This window comes from Artemia sp. Qi Xiang Cuo, chromosome 3 (genome assembly GCF_049724085.1).
Source record: "Artemia sp. Qi Xiang Cuo chromosome 3, ASM4972408v1, whole genome shotgun sequence".
In the NCBI taxonomy this organism is placed as follows: domain Eukaryota; kingdom Metazoa; phylum Arthropoda; class Branchiopoda; order Anostraca; family Artemiidae; genus Artemia; species Artemia sp. Qi Xiang Cuo.
The window spans coordinates 12,131,075-12,148,824 of record NC_142796.1 but is presented as its reverse complement, the minus strand read 5'-3'; the positions used below and the strand labels follow the sequence as shown (position 1 = coordinate 12,148,824).

The 17,750-nt window shown below is 36.7% G+C and overlaps 1 protein-coding gene across 1 annotated transcript in view; it reads left to right on the top strand.

Annotated features, from left to right (window-relative positions):
- The window catches only part of Ctr9 (RNA polymerase-associated protein Ctr9), a 66,736-nt gene that overhangs the window by 32,883 nt on the left and 16,103 nt on the right, over positions 1 to 17,750 (top strand). Inside the window, exons 5-7 of the mRNA XM_089108475.1 lie at positions 6,164 to 6,571; positions 9,494 to 9,716; positions 15,678 to 16,865. Coding sequence (XP_088964601.1) covers positions 6,164 to 6,571; positions 9,494 to 9,716; positions 15,678 to 16,865 — 1,819 coding nt within the window. The remainder of the gene's footprint in view (positions 1 to 6,163; positions 6,572 to 9,493; positions 9,717 to 15,677; positions 16,866 to 17,750) is intronic.

The following is a 17,750-nucleotide window of genomic DNA, read 5'->3' as shown; positions in this document are numbered from 1 at the left end:
ATAGATTTGTCTACTAAAGGTCTATTTAATAGTATTAAACTTACTCTCATGAAATATTTCAGAAATAGACTTATCCCGTTTGAACTGAACTTTACTTACTTACTTAAAGCTCTTGCTCAGCAGCGTCGCCAGCGTAGAGGGAACCAGTCGTCAGCGCCGTCAGTCTTCTCCAGAGTGGTCGGTTCAGGGCGAGGGTTGTCACTTCAGCCGGGTTGATGTTTCTGGAGGCGAGCCGATCACGGATAACGTCCGCCCATCTGGTGCGTGGTCTTCCCCTAGGACGCCTCCAGCCGTTTGCAGCTGGGTCGAAATCGAAGATGAGCCGGGCGGGTGTTTGGGCAGGCAGACGGAGCAGATGACTATACCAACGCAGCGAGCGAGACTCACGCTGCTCGGACAGGGGTGGGAGTTTGAAGGACCTGAGGATTTCTGAATTTCGTACCCTGTCGGGCCATCGGGAGCGTTCGATTTTTCGGAGGTGTTTCGTCTGGATGGCATCTACCTTTACCGTCTGTGTCTGAGTCAGCGACCAAGTCTCAGCAGAATAGAGCATAACGCTGGCAACCGAAGCAGAATATATTCGTGCTTTGGTGAGACGGCTGATCTGGGGTTTATGGAACTGTTTTTAGAAGGCGACCAAAGACAGAGTTTGCTTTTGCCGCTCTTGCTGATATTTTGGCATCTAGGTTTCCGTTTGAGCAGACAATTGAACCAAGGTAGGTAAATTGCTTGACAACCTCTGCAGTTTGGCCACAAGTTTCCACAGATGACAGGGGGTTGGACGGCGTTTTCTCAACGGGCATTATCTTGGTCTTCGACCAATTTATTTTCAGACCGAATTTCTCAGCGGCAGAGGCCAGTGTTTCCAGTGTAGTTTTGAGGTCACAAATGTTTTCGCATATTAGTGCCACGTCGTCGGCAAAGTCGACGTCTGAAAGAACTCTTCCAGCAAAGCCTATGCCAAACGGCTGCACCTGCTGTGTTTTATTCAGGATGTGGTCTATTACACAGTTAAAGAGCTCAGGTGCAGCGGCACATCCTTGCCGGACACCATTTTTAATTTTGAAATATCCAGAAGACTGTCCATTTACGATCACCGCACTTTCAGTGTTATTATACAGCTCTTTGAGGAGACGGACGATTTTCGTGGTTACGCCAGCAGACTGGAGGATTAGCCATATTGACTGCCTATCGACAGTGTCGAAAGCAGATCTAAAATCGACAAAGGCAATGTACGCCTTCCTCTTATATTCAAGAGTTTTATCTACTAGTTGTCTACTCGTATGGATTTGCTCGGTGGTGGACCTGCCTGGCATGAAGCCAGTTTGCTGGGGGCGACGAAGGGTATGAAGGTATCTTTTTGCCCGTTCGAGAATCAGCATAGCGAAGAGCTTTCCAGGAACTTAGAGTAAAGTTATCCCACGATAATTGATACATTCTGCTTTGCTCACCTTCCTCTTGTAGATTGGCACAAGTAGGTTGCCTTCTTCCAGTCTGAGGGGATTTTTTCAGAGTGCCACACAAGGTTAAACAGCATTTGTAGCCAGAGGATCATGGTTGGACCCCCATTTTTAAGGAATTCCGATGTTAGGCCACATATTCCTGGCACTTTGTTATTCTTTAGCTTACGGATAGCAGCTTTTATCTCTTCTACTGTAAGTTCAGGACCATTTGGAACAGTTGGGGTAGTAGCCACAGCAGCCGCTAGCTCATGGTCCGTCTAGTCTTGTGGATCTAGGTTGAACAGTTTCTCAAAGTGACCCTCCCACTGGTGGAGGCATTGTGATTGGTCGTAGATATTCTCACCGCTAGCGCTTCGATGCGCTAGCGCATCGTAGCGCTAGTTTGAGTGGTATGGCGTAGTTTGAGTGTGCTAACCTGACAGCTCACGAAGAATCTTGTAGGTGGCTCCACTGTCCTTTTTCTTGGCGGCCTCTTGCAGTTCGGATGCCTTGCTGTCAATAAAAGCCTTGCGGTCTTTATGCAACATGGAATTGCACTCTTTGTTTAGCAGTCTGTATGTAGCCATGTCCCCGCCAAGACATGCTTCTCGCCTGAGCTCTATGATGGCAAGGGAGTGATTACTGATCCAGTCCTTCTTCTTCCGTTGCCTCATTCCAACAACGTCAGTTGCTGCCGCAAGAGTGTTCTCTTTGAAGGACTTCCATGCAACTTCACTATCATCGCATTGGCCAAGTACTTCAAATCTGTTGGATATCTCCACATGGAACCGCTCAGCCAGAGCGTGGTCCTGTTGGATGCGACCGGCATCAATTTTCCGAGAAGACTGGCTGTTCTTCATAGCTTTGAGGCGGAGCTTAATTTTGGCTGCTACCAGCCAGTGGTCGGTGTTCCCGAGCTCGGCGCCACGGTAGGTGTGGCAATTCTGGACAGACGACAGCCATCGTTGACGTAAGATGATGTAGTCGAGCATCTTCTTTGTTGATCCATCATTGCTATATCAGGTGTACTTGGCTGTATTTGGTCTCTGGAACCATGTGTTCGCAATCGTTAGATTGTGGGCCAGACAACAATTCAGCAGCCTCTCTCCAGTATCGTTTAGGCTATCCACTGTAACAGGTCCAACAGCGAGATCCCACAGGCCTGATTTGTTTGAAATACTTGCATTCAAGTCTCCTAGGAGGAGGAGGTAGTCATAGGGAGGTACAGAAGATAGTTCAAAACTAAGCAGGTTATAGAAATCGTCTTTGTCTTCTTCATCAGCGTCGTTTGTGGGGGCATAGCACGTAATGACAGTTATTTTGCCGTGCTTCCCATCCAGTCTTGCGGACAGGAGTCTAGGCGATACTGGTTTGAATGACAGGAGGGACCTACGTGCAGCATTGTTCAGTACTAGGGTAATGCCTCCTCTTTTTTGGCTACCGCCAGACCACAACAATGAGCGTCCTTCACCTATGTCCTCTTCACCATGTCCAGGGAGGTGTGTTTCGGTGACTCCAGCTATTGTGACTTTATATTTTTTTAGTTCTCTTGCTAAAAGAAGCTTCGAACCAGGTTGGTTCAGCGTCAGGACGTTCCAGGTGGCCACATTGGTGCCACCTTGGTCAACGATGTTCAGAGGGAATTTTCCTTGGGCGGTCCGAGGTCGATACGGGGTTTGAGATGATATATCCGAGGCTGAATTTCTGGTTCCATTCGTAGCAATAGAAGTTTCAGGAGGAGGGCTGCCAACCCAACCGTTCCTAGATGCATTTGGGTCTCTGGTGGCTAGCCAGGTATCCAAAGGCACATGGAGCTCGTTCTTCATGCGCCAATTTGCACGGGCACTAACTCCGGACTAGCATCATTACCTCCAAGCACATTATACGAGCATTATTATGACGCAAGAACTGTGTACATCATTTTATTTTTATCACATTTTTCTCGCTTACTAAAGATTTATCGTGTATTTAGCATGCCGTATCCCGGGGGGGGGGGTACCCGGTTTGAACTCCCCCCCCCCCGAAATTTTTGACCGAGTCGAAAATTAGTAAAACCTAGGTAAAAATCAGTAAAATTAGTCGAAAACTGAGTCAAAATTAGTAACCCCCCCCTTCCCCCGAAAAAAAAATCCTGGATCCGCCCTTGGTATTTAGTGTTAGAATTTTTGTGATTTTTTTAATTCAATTTTTTATCATGCAACAAATACTTTTTTCATAATGATTAGAATTTAGCTCTTCACCACTTCACCCTGAAATGATCATTTTGCTGTATAAGCTTTAGCTTACTTTTAGGTTACTTATATTAATTTTATTTTTCTAGCTTTCTTTTATTGGTTTTTCTCTTTTAGCCTCCACTTTATGTTTTAGCTATTCTTGTTTTGTAGGATTGCCTTGGAGCATTTCGAAAATTTGGTGGTAACGAACTGTAAGTAAGGACTAACTTGGCCCAATAGTAACCGAAACTCTTACAAAAAAGAATTTGTATAATATTTAATGCATTAAAAATAGGCCTTTTACGATGATTCCAGATATATAAAATTTATTAAGTTTAATTTTACCCAGCAAAACTACAAGCCCGTTTAGAAAATTGGGAAAACATCCCCAAAATTTTAAGCGTTCTTAAATAAAATCACACTGTCAAATTCAGCACATTGGAGAAGTTTCAAGCCCCAATCTAAAAAAAAAAGATAAACTGTATTTTTTGTGAGAAAAAAGATCATGGGTGTGTGTATTTTTTTTCTTCCCAGGGGTAATAGTTACAAACCAAAAGTCCTAGGGGATTGGGAGAGGACTCATCCGAACGGGAATTAAAAGTAAAACGCATTTTAAGTGTCCAAAATGATTGATTCCAAGATACATGTGATTTTTCCAAAAAACTACATTTTTTGGTATCCATTACGTGTGGTAAAGCTTCTCAGTACGTGTGGTAAAGCTCAGAGTTTATCTCCCCTATAAAGGGAGAATAAAGGCATCTACAACACCATCACCCCGAATACCATAAATACACTTTACAACATACGCATCATTGAGTAGAATAGAATAAATTTTATTCACTACAATAGCTGTAGATCAAGAATAAATTTTATTCATGATTGTAGCTCATCATGAGCTTTTTTTTGTAGCTCATAGAATAAATTTTATTCGCTACAATAGCTGTCGCTCATGAATAAATATTATTCATGATTGTAGCTCATCATGAGCTTTTTTTTGTAGCTCATAGAATAAATTTTATTCGCTACAATAGCTGTTGCTCATGAATAAATTTTATTCATGATTGTAGCTCATAATGAGCTTTTTTTCGTAGCTCATGAATAAATGTTAGTCACTACAATAGCTGTAGATCATGAATAAATTTTATTCATGATTGTAGCTCATCATGAGATGTTTATTGTAGCTCATGAATAAATTTTATTCACTACAATAGCTGTAGATCATGAATAAATTTTATTCATGATTGTAGCTCATCATGAGCTTTTTTTTGTAGCTCATAGAATAAATTTTATTCACTACAATAGCTGTAGCTCATGAATAAATTTTATTCATGATTGTAGCTCATCATGAGCTTTTTTTTGTAGCTCATAGAATAAATTGTATTCACTACAATAGCTGTAGCTCATGAATAAATTTTATTCATGTTTGTAGCTCATCATGAGCTTTTTATTGTAGCTCATAGAATAAATTTTATTCACTACAATAGCTGTAGCTCATGAATAAATTTTATTCATGATTGTAGCTCATAATGAGCTTTTTATTGTAGCTCATAGAATAAATTTTATTCACTACAATAGCTGTAGCTCATGAATAAATTTTATTCATGATTGTAGCTCATAATGAGCTTTTTATCGTAGCTCATAGAATAAATGTTATTCACTACAATAGCTGTACCATGAATAAATTTTATTCACTACAATACCTGTAGATCATGAATAAATTTTATTCATGATTGTAGCTCATCATGAGCTTTTTATTGTAGCTCATAGAATAAATTTTATTCACTACAATAGCTGTAGCTCAGCTGTAGAACATGAGCATGTCGTGACACAAAAAAAAGACCCAAACAAGTATAAAAAAACAACAAAACAATTAACAAACAAATGAATACCAACACAAAAAATTAAGGCAGCAAATCAATAAATTAAAGTTTTCAGGGTTAATAAATTAAAATGATTCAATAAAAAAATTATCTACATGACGTCATGTTACTGTCATGACTCAGCGACTGTGCTACGGAAAAGTGGTGTTTTCTTCCATTTTATGACGTCAAACTACGATTCTTCCCCAAAAAGGACCAAATTTCTATCGATTTACTAGTATTGACATTCTAAATAACAATTGAAAATTTTTTTTTAGATACCCGTTGAATATAAGCTAGGTTTATTAGTTTGGCACTTCCTTTAATAATTTTGAATTATATCCATCATCCGTTGAGTTTGTCACTATTCTTTTAATGTTTCTTCTCTTTTAACTTCCCCTTTATGCTTCTTTTGATTTTTTATTGTTTTGAGACTTGCTATCGAGCGTTCTATTGATTGAGATCCATCACGCGTTTTGATTCGTCTCTATTCTTTCATTACTTTTCCTCTTTTAGCCTCCACTTTATGCTTGTCTTGTCTTTTTTTCTTGTAGAATTTCTTTTTTTTTCTCGTGCTCTGCCCTCCTCTTTTTTCTTATTTTTTCTTTTTACCCTCCACTTTTTGTCTGTATTATCTTTTTTTTTGCAGAATTGCTTTTGAGCGTTCTATTGAATTAGATCCATCTTGTGTTGGAGCATTAGTGGGTTTGGCTATCATGGAACTGAACCAAAATGAAGGAGAGAGCGTTCGGAATGGAGTACAAATGCTTAGCAAAGCGTATTCGTATGATTCTACCCATCCCATGGTTCTTAACCACTTGGCCAACCATTTCTTCTTCAAAAAAGACTATGCCAAAGTCCATAATTTGGCTTTACATGCCTTTCATAATACTGAGAATGAGGCAATGCGTGCTGAATCTTGTTATCATATGGCAAGGGCCTTCCACGTCCAGGAAGATTATGATCAGGCTTTTCAGTATTATTATCAAGCCACACAGTTTGCAGTGCCATCTTTTATACTCCCTCATTATGGCCTTGGACAAATGTATATGCATAGGTGTGATTTTCTCTTTTATTTTATATACCAACCGATTAATACCTATATTACCTAAAATGATACACAAAGCCTAAAAATGGGATGAAAAAAAGTGTTCGCAAAAAATAGACCATGTTATTGCGAATAAGATAGCATGCAACAAAATAATGTACAAAATCTACTTATCTTTATTGTTATTGGCCAAAGCAACACGCAAGGGTGAAAATAAAGTGAAAAAATGAGATGAAGAAAGGAAAACACTCGCACGATTAAGACCATACTGCTCCAAAGAACGTAACGTACAAAAAATAGCTTACAGATTAACAAAAAAGGCTGATTAAGCGTTACCCAGCAACTCCTAACGTTAATTATACAGTTCTAATTTGTGGTTGTAGTTTCGTTTCTCTTTTACTGACGTTTTCTTCGCATTCGGCTGAAAATAAGAAGGGAAAAAGAAAAAAGCTACTGTTGTGCAAAGGTACTGTAGGTATTTCTACGTATATTTAGAAAAAATGCCAAAACTTTATGTTGATTCTTAGGTCTTTATTGAACACATTGCCTAGCTTTCCTTAACAAGCAACAGAGATAAACAAACTGATTTTTACAAGCTGTTCTTATGTTTGGATCACAGTATAAAGATATAGCAGTAAGTTTACCGCAGATAATTTCTGGCTCTTCATTCTCGGTGCGAACAAACAGCTCCTCCCACTTCTTCTTGCATTAGCGCGTACAAACAGCTCCTCTCATTTGACCTTCCATCAGCGGTCCAATTACCATGGAATATGTATTTTGGCAGAAACTTTCTCAAAATGCCTTTGAAACCAACTTGAGACTTTGCAACCTACTTGTAATTCCTAAAAACATCAAATGATAACATTGCACTACTAATTACCGATTTTTATACATGTATTGGAATAAATTAATTTAAGATTAGTTTCTTCAAAATTTAGTGTTCCAACATTGAAGCCAAGTTTCTCGTTCAAGATAAATCTGACTTGTCTACCTGTGAAAAGATCTAATATCGCTTATGTTTCTAAGTTCTCTGGAGCACTCGCACCTCGGTCCAGGTTCTTAATGGGTGAGATAGGGAACGATCACACTGCCTATAATTTATATACTGTGCTTTGCGTCTAGTGGTTGTGCAGTTAGTTTCATTGTGTACCTAATGTACCTAAAATATGTACCTAAAATAAAAAAGAAAAAAGCTACTGTTATGCAAAGGTACTGTAGGTATTTCTACGTATATTTAGAAAAAATGCAAAAAAATTATGTTCTGCATATTAATATAGCTCTATTCATTTAAGAAGCCGTAACACCAGAGTCATTTATTTATGTAAAAGTCCGAGACATACATTTTAGAATTAGTGAAAACTCTTTAAGACAAAACCGTCTGGCATAAAAAAGAATGGATTAAAATGAACTAGAACTTAAATCAAAAACTGAAACTTCAGTAAAATAATTATTTTTCTTCAGTTCTTCCAGTTCGATATGGACAATGGTGTGATGCTAGTAATCTCTAATGCTTATTAGACCCATGATTAAACCCCAAACGTACTATTAGGGTATTTGAGTTCTCCCGATTCATGGCCCAGAGTATAGGATACTTATAAGAGATGAAATATAAGCTTGTCTCTGAGAATAAAACGTAGCCAGTGCTATCTACCATTGCTCATATTTCTTTAATTACTGAAAATTCATAAGAACAAGGAAGGTTTTAGGTTAGATGTTAATGAATTGGAACTTAAATTGAAATTCGTATTTTGATAAATTAAAACTATGCTTCATTTCCATTATTCTAGTTCTGCTGGGTAACGCTGCCGTCAGTCGCCTCTTTTATCCAGTGCTCTTTGGTACAGGGATCCCCTTTCTCCTCCTACCCCCAATTGACATCATTGGTGCTAATGCCTGTTATTATTATTTTTTTTTTTAAATTGATAACCTTAAGTAATATTATTCTACTAAAGAAATATCATTAAACATGTCTTAAATTTTTTTTTATTCTTCAAATGCTAATTTTGAACCAAGCGCTGGCGTATCCGTGTTGTATTCAGATTATTTAATCTTGCGAATTCTTACAGGAAAATTTGGCCTTGTCACTACTACATTGTAGTATGTCTAATGAAAATGGATTAGTAAATTACAAAGAAAATTCCTTTAAAAACGATTGGCAGTATTACTATTTGTTGTTTGATTTACAGAAGCAGAGCCAGACAGATGCCCTGAATCAGAGTTTGCTCCAAAAAAACAAAATTAGAGGATTCAAGGTAGCTTTTTAAAGGAATTTTTTTAACAGTACTGAAAAATTTCGCTTTCAAATCTACAAACACGTTTGAATTTAGATAGCGACGTGACTGGATTATTTTTACTTGAATAGACTATTGTATAATTTGGCAAAACAGGGTAGGCATACATGGGCGTACGAAAGGGGGGGGGGTAGCTGCCCCCCCATAAAACTTCAAATTTGCACTAGATATGGCTGAAAAAGCCGATGGTTGAAAAAGCAGTTGAAAAACGGTAGATGGTTAAAAAAGCAATTGATAAAATATAGATGATTGAAAAAGCTGGAAATAAACCGCAGGAACGGCAGAGTTAAAATCAAACAAGAAGCAATTATCCATAATGTCTTGGGAAAATTTAGCTTTGATCCAAGAAGACTGATTAATGCTGAAGCTTATTAACGATTTATGATTTTTGGTGATTACTTATTTAATAAAGATTTCATAGGTATGATAAAACTTGCTAGCAATGTAAGGTTTTGTGAACTGCCGATATAACTTCAGCACCCCGCCCTTCATCAAAGAATCCCCCCCCCCCTAGAGAAGAAGCTATGTACGCCCATGTAGACATAATTTTCATTTTTTCATGAATACCCTCAGGCTAACATTTTTGCTCAGACTGTTATGTTATTTACCCCCACACATATTATATAGATTGTTGTTATAGGGGTGATACTGAAAACGCTGCCCAGTGCTTCGAAAAAGTTTTAAAAGCCCAGCCGAATAATTATGAGACAATGAAGATTCTGGGCTCATTGTATGCACAATCGTCAAATCAAGCTAAGCGAGATATTGCTAAAGGACTTTTGAAAAAGGTGACAGAACAGTGTTGTGATGATATTGAAGCCTGGATTGAACTAGCCCAAATTCTTGAGCAAAATGACCTGCAGGTAAATTTTTCTGCTTTTCGACATTCTGAATTTTTACGAAGGTTGCCCAGAGCCGTCTAGAGGTAACTCTGTCGACTCCAAAATAAATATTAGAAACTGTAGTATATAATATATCATAATTGTTATTAATTTATATGATTATTATATATAATATTTACATCATATAATGTATATATTATTATTAATGTATAAATTATTTTATAATATAGTAAAACTATGTAATTATATATAACTAAGAAAAGCTGAATTAAAAATGCCCAAAAAAAATATGGTGACAAAAAAAAAGAGAATAGTTTAGAATGCTACAATATCAAACTAAGCAGTAAAAAAGATTACCGACACGTTGCAGAAGTTATGCTTGTTAATAGGCCCCTTTCTCCTACCCGAAATTTTATTGAATTTCTTGGCACTGCTTATTCAAATTCATCAAGTATATTTGTTTTTATTATACTTTGCCATTCCTATTTCTTCTGTACTTTTTATACAACTAAAACTATTTATAGGCCCCCTCTCAAATGCAAAATTTTATTGAACTTTTCGATACTGCTTATTCAAATTGTCAAGTATTTTTTTTTTTATATAGTGCATGTTTTAAGGAACATCCTTTAAGATAGCATCTTTTAAAGTTACATAAGGTTTATTCGCAATGAAAATGCATGCAATAGTGCACTATGTTAATCCCTCCAAAGGCTACTTGTTCCCTAATTTCTTTCAAATTAAATATATATCAAATAAAAACTTTCAGCTGTTATTTGTCTAAACCTAGTATCTACATTGTTCAAGTTTTTTTTTTTTTTTTTTTTTTTTTTTTTTTTTTTTTATATATATATATATAGGAAATTGCAATATAGCGACTTTATTCTATTTTTGAAATAGGAGAAATAGATGAAGACAAATAATTTTCTCAATAGGTTTTCCGTCAAGGCTGTATCCAGTATATATTTCGGGTGGGAGGGGGGGTGGTACGCTTCTTTTTTATATATATTAAAAATTTGTTTATATACATACATTTTTAATACGCTTGTATGAGTCATGAGTGCAAAAAAAAACTTTACAAAACGGAACATAAATTTGTTCACATGTATTTTTTCCTACTTTTGTGTGACTTGGACAAATATTTAGACGGGAGGTGGTTCATACTGGGTAACATCCCTCCCCTTCTGAATACGGCCCTGATTATAGCCCTTGAAAGTACGATTGGTCCATCTTTTTCGCACAGTTTATTGTTAGATGTGTAGTTGATCGTATGAGTTCTTAAAGCTATCCATTGGCAATTCCTTTGTTAAATATTTAGTTTATTATTACTAAAAATGTGGATGCAGTGAAAATGTTAAAAGTAAATACCTAAGGCCCAGGGTGTTTTTTCACAACTGAAAAAAAGTTTGGAAGAATAGGAAGATAAGTCTGGGAACCAAGATTAGAATATTGGAAGCTACAGTGATGACAGTAAAAGGTAAGTAATACCGCACTGGACTTTACAGGCCCTACCGGTAGTGCGGATCTTCGTTTCGTGACCCTTCAGCCAGGAAGTGCAATAAAGGGTTTGGGGGTTAGCCATCCTATCCTTTTGCTCACCTTTCCTGTTTACCTTCCTCAAATTTCTCATTTAAAACTGGACCAACTATGGATTGAGCTTACAAGTCACAGCTGTGATGAGAGTGGTCAAGTATTATTCTGAAGCATGGATATTCCGTAAAACGGAGAGGATTTGCTAGATGTTTCCAGAGAAATTGTCAACGGGTACTTTCGGGTACTCGCCTGACTGACCAAATTTAAAACTGTAAGCTGTACGAAAAAAATGTTCCAGCCCCACTTTTGAGGGCTATAATGAGAGAAAGGTCGAGATGGCTCGGACACGCTCTGCGGATGAATAATGACCAATTGCCAAAAATTGTCCTTCTTGGCTAACCATGTAGGGTGAAACGAAAAGCGGGTCATCCCTGAATGAGGTAGGAAGAGGTCGTAAGAAAGGATTTAAAGACAATTGTGGCTTCTTGGGTGAGTGTAAAGAGGGATGCCTTGATTAGATTAAGATTGAGGAGTGCGCGCAGCTTTGTTGGCCTCTATTGGCATGGTGGTGCAGTGGGTATTTAGTAGTAGTAGTATATCTTTCTCAACTCTTCGTGGCACCCACATTTCAGAGCCGGGCTTGACTATTCTCATTACCGTGGTTTACAGATTTATTAAAACCCTTGAATGTAGGATTGAACCAAATTTCTTGCAAAGCATATTGTTTGATATACAGTTGATCAAATAAATGCTTAAAGATTTTCCCTTTGCAACTCCTCTGTAAAGCATTTAGCATATCTTTCTCAATCCTTCGTAGCACCCGTATTTCTTAGCCGGGATTGAGCATTCTCATTACCGTGGTTTCCAGAATATTATAGCCCATGGATTTTGGATTGAATCGAATTTGTCCTACAGCTTATAGTTTGATGTGTAGTTTACTTTGTGTAGTTAACTTTCTATTGAACTTAATTCCTAGCCAATAGGTTGTTTTGCTGATCAGCTTTGGCAATCAGGTTTTGTTTCATGAAATTTATTATTTTAGTATGATTTAAGAATTAGGACTCATTTAGATATATCTCCTTTACAGAATGAAATATTTTTTTTGATATATACAAATTTTTGAGCAACTTGAACTAGAGTAGTCTAATGCCTTCTATATTATTTAGGTCCATAAGATCATAATTATTCAAAAGACTTTATGTAACCTAAAACGTTTTTCAAAGAAAATCACTTTAGTTAAATGTCTGCTAACGAGGAGAAATTGAAAAATTTAAAAAAAAGAAAATTTGAAAAAAAACCAAAAGTCAGGGGAAAATATTTGTCCTAGTTCAACATGAAGGGGATCGATTTACACGCGAAATCTCTCGGAAAAGATGAACTGAATATTTGTGTTTTGATTTTTTATATATTTAAATAAGTAAATTTAGTAGATTTTGTCCATATAGTTCAAGAATTCAAATATTCGAACTCTATTGTATGCTACAAAGTTAAGTGTTGAGTTATGTAGCGTGTGCAAATGATAGTGCGTGAATCGACCTCTATTGAAGTGAAAGTCGTGCTTACACTTGTTCTGTCTTATTTTTTTTTTAGCATTTCAGTTCCTTGATGTATTTTCGGGAAAGGGGGGGGGGGGGTTCTTCAATGAAGATGACTCTCAAGGACTTAGTTTAAAATTTTCATTAAGAAAGAACGCCACGAGATTTTTTTCCCCAATGGTTCAAATTGAAGCATTCGGAATTTTTCTTAAGTCCCAGCGTCTTATAGGAGGTGGATTGCCCTTTTTTTATTTTTTCCAGTTGCTCTGGACATCGGTGAATTATATCAAGATTATAGTTTTTTTTGTTTATTATTTCTGTATTATATGATCTTTTTTATGTAATTTATTTTTAGTGATCACGGAATACATATAATAGTTCAGTCAGACTGTTCAAAAAACCCATAAAACTGACTCAAAGACTTCAATTCAAATGTGCTAGAGAAGTGTCAAGGAGGATGGGGGTCGCTGTTAATTTCCTTGGAAATTTCAAAGGATGTCAATTCACATTATTGTATTCAGGAATTCAGTAACTAAACTGAATTCTGAGAAATCCATCAATTAATTTCTGCATTCATACTGGACACATTGCATTCTTTTTTTGTTTCTTCTGGAAATTTCCAACTAATTTTTCATTTTCTTTTTCTCTTTCATTCCTTTAACCTCGAGAATTTTGAGCCCAACTTATGTCAATTTCTGCTCGTTTTGAGTTTGACTCGGTTATTTATTGTAATTTTTGTTCGTTTTGGGTTTCATTTATTTATCGATTCTGATTTGTGGTAGTTTAATGCTTGGTTGATTATTTGATTTGATTTTTGCTGATTTTTTGTTTAATGGAGTCTTTTACTTATCTTTGAAAAACTTATTTTGTGGAAAAATTTTTTTTAATTAACCTCTCAAAAAAGTCTGTAGACTGGCGAACCCTGGCTGTATCTTCAAACCGAGGTCTTAAACTGTAACTAAAGTAACTAAACTGAATTCTTAAACTGTAACTTAAGTAACTAAACTGAATTCTGAGAAGTCCATCAATTAATTTCTGCATTCATACTGGACACATTGCATTCTTTTTTTGTTTCTTCTGGAAGTTTCCAACTAATTTTTCATTTTCTTTTTCTCTTTCATTCCTTTAACAACAGAATTTTGATTTAGGTTCGTTTGAACTTTTTAAGTAATTGAATAAACAGATGACCTAACTTTGACTGGCTGAATAAAAAAGGGTATAGCATAATGAGTAAGGCTGATATAAAAAGGGCAACTTGTAGTAGTGGAGCCTAGGACTAGTGTCGCAAAAAAAAGAAAAAAATCTCGTGTAGTGTTTTTTTAGTGGAATTATATGACAAAGTTAGTTTAATGATGATAATTTAAAAAATTTGGGTGTTATTGATGTCTGGTCTTAGTTCCTGAAAGTTAAAGTTGGAAAGATTAAAAAGTGCCAATACACGCCAAACGTTAGATGTTGTTGTTGATTTTTTCCTACACTAGTGCTAGGTACTAGTTCAAGGTGACTCTTAAAAGTGACCAACAATCTTTGGGCTGATAGACAGAATGGAAGCACTTGCTCGGTGTTTCCTTTAGATCTGTGAAAAAAAATTGACTTCCGGTTGATTAGGTACAAAACCTACTGCTAAGAACGAACCGCAAATAATGAATTAATTAATTTAGGAATTAGCAACTAGTCATACCTTTGCTGAATTCCTTATTGTTTTTCAATCAATCAAGCAATTTATTTAAAAGAAACAGAGAAAAACAATTACAGAACTTTAGACCCTCACAAAGGCTCTTTGGCCTGTGAGAGTGGGTGACTAAACATAACATTAAATAATAGCACTAAAATCAAACAGAAGGACAAGAAGAAAAAGAAAGAAACAAAAACTAATCAACACCAAAATCTACCATACCAATCAAAATAAATGAAATAAACAAATTGAAGAGGAAAGATAGAGGGGGGGGAGGGAGGAGAGAACTAACTGTCTAGGCATAAGAGGTGATTGGTTAGCTGTTTTTAAAATGTCCATAGGAATGACATAACCGAATTTTAACTGGTAGGGAATTCCAGATGGAGACACAACATAAAACTGGATTGAAATCTAATCTTACAGTTTTGATTTTATGAATGTAGATGTCCATATCATTTCTGAGAGAAAAAGAAACACAAGATTCAATGCGTAATTCAGATTTTAAAATATGTAACTGTTGAAAATACTTATGTTGATGATGAGTCCATGAAAATACTTAAAAATGAAACAAGAGAAAAAAAAATGTATGTGGATTGACCATCCAATAAATTTATGCTGAGCTGGTGTGTCACCTCAGACACTAATTTAATTGCTTTGTTATATATTTTGAAAACAGAAAAAGGTAAAAGAAGAGAATTTTGATAGCCATACTGTTGGACAGTAGTATATATAGGGTTGAATGAGAGTGTGAAAGAGGATCTTTATTATTGAACCAGGGAAGCAATGACGAAGCTTCCGAAGAACTAATAGGTTTCTGGAGAGCATAAGTTTCACAAGAGCACAGTGATGTTTGAAAGAGATTTTTGTCTAATAAAATACCCAGGCAAATATCATTGACAATATTACTCAATCCCCATGGTAAGGTAAGGCTCTAATAGAGCTTTTAATAATACAGTCCGGATCACTCTTGCACTGAGTTTGTCAATCTTTTTATCAAAACCCTCAAAAATAATCCAAGAAGCACAATTTTAAAGTCTACGCACTAATACTATTCTTGTGAGGTGATATATTTTGTTACCCAAGCTTTCTATCTCTCTTACGCAAATGTGATGGGAGAGCTTGCGTTGCTGAGTGTGAGAAACCAACGCGTCAATGTCGAAGAGGCTTCAGAAGCTTAGGTTACGTTTTACAAATGAAGTGTGATAGTTAATAGTTTTATTGTAAACACAATTTTATTTTCAGGGCTCACTAAATGCATATAATACTGCTGTCAAGCTGCTCAAAGAAGACTCAAGTATAGCCCCAATCCCGCCAGAAATCGTCAACAACATTGCAGCCGTAAAATACCGTTTAAGTCATCTGGACGAATCGAAAGACATGATGGTTCATGCGCTGGAACGGTGCAAAGCAGAAACTGATAACGAACCGACTTATTACAACTCTTTAGCTGTTACGCTGAACTACAATCTTGGTCGTCTTCATGAAGAGACTTGTCACCTTGATGCTGCTGAAAAAATCTATAAAGACATCCTTCGTGAACACCCTAATTACATCGACTGCTATCTACGTCTAGGATGTATGGCGCGAGACAGAGGACAAATTTATGAAGCTTCTGATTGGTTTAAAGAAGCATTGCAGTTTAACGCTGAACATCCAGATGCTTGGTCCCTCATTGGGAATTTGCATTTGTGTAAGCAGGAATGGGGGCCGGGTCAGAAGAAGTTTGAGCGTATTTTGAAGCAGCCAACCACTGTTAATGATAGCTATTCTCTTATTGCATTGGGGAATATCTGGCTGCAGATGCTGCACATGCCATCGAGGGATAAGGAAAAGGAGAAGAAACATCAAGAGAGAGCTTTGAATATGTATAAAACTGTGCTGAAAAATGATCCAAGGAATATATGGGCGGCTAATGGTGTTGGTGCCGTTTTAGCCCATAAAGGCTTTATACAAGAGGCACGGGAGATTTTTGCGTCTGTTCGCGAGTCAACAGCCGAATTCTGTGATGTCTGGCTTAATATTGCACATATATATGTTGAACAAAAGCAATTCGTCAGTGCTATCCAAATGTACGAAAACTGTTTAAGGAAATTTTATAAGCATCAAAATGTCGAAGTACTGGGATATTTGGCACGTGCCCAATTTCGTGCTGGAAATCTTCAACAAGCAAAAATGACACTCACTCGGGCTCAGCATGTAGCACCCCAGGATACAGTGATTCTATTTAATTTGGCTTTGGTTCTTCAGCGTTTGGCAACGCAGGTTTTGAAAGATGAAAAGTCAGTGTTAGATACTGTCCTGAGGGCTGTTAGTGACCTGCAGCTTTCTCAGAGATACTTTCAGTGGTTGTCAAGTCATGGAGATCGAATGAAGTATGATTTAGCTGTGGCAAGTGTTGAAGCTAGGCATTGTAGCGATCTTCTGTCTCAGGTATGGTGGCATTTTTAATTTTACTTTTTTTTAACCTGGGGAAGTTTTAGCCTTGGATTAGCTAAGGTCAGGCATTGTTGTGATCTCCTTTCTCAAGAATTATTGAATTTTTTATTTTATTTGTTAATCTTTTTGTTTTTTTTTTAACCTGGGGTAGTTTGGCTCCAGGTTAGCTTAGGTTAGGCATTGCTAACTTCTGTCTTAGGCATGGTGGCAGTTGAAGTTAATTTTTTTTTTAACCTGGGGCAGTATTGGCCTCGGGATAGGTTAGGCACTGTAGTGATCTCCTGTCTCAGACATGGTGGCAGTTTTCATTTTTATTTTTTATTTTTATTTTTAACACAGGGCAGTTTATACCCCAATCTAGGCTAGGCATTGTAGCGATCTCCGGTCTCAAATGTTTTCGCAATTTTTATTATTTTAATTATTTTTTTAGGTGTTAAACGAATATTTAGAAATATATAGCACTTGTAAAATTTTTAATTAAGATGTGAATTGGATAAAAAATTTTAACGATAGAAAAAACTAAAATAAACAAATAAACTATACACTGAAATTTGTTTTTACCAAAATAAAAAGCTTTAAAATTATATTGAATATTCTGAAAGTCACAAAATGTGATGTCCTTTTGTTTCGGAGATGATGATACGGTTTCGCCTGGACGTCACCCAGGTTATGATCACAGTCAAAAGCCGTATCCAGGGGTAGGGTATAGGGTTTGAACCCCCTGGTTTTGACTAGTTCTGGCTTCTGACATGTAAAAACGTAACAAAAATGCATATAAACAACTTTTGATGTGCTTGTTTTAAAAATTTTAAACCTCCTCCTCTAACCTCCTCTAGACCTCCCTCTCCTCTAACAAAAATCATAGATACGCCCTTATAT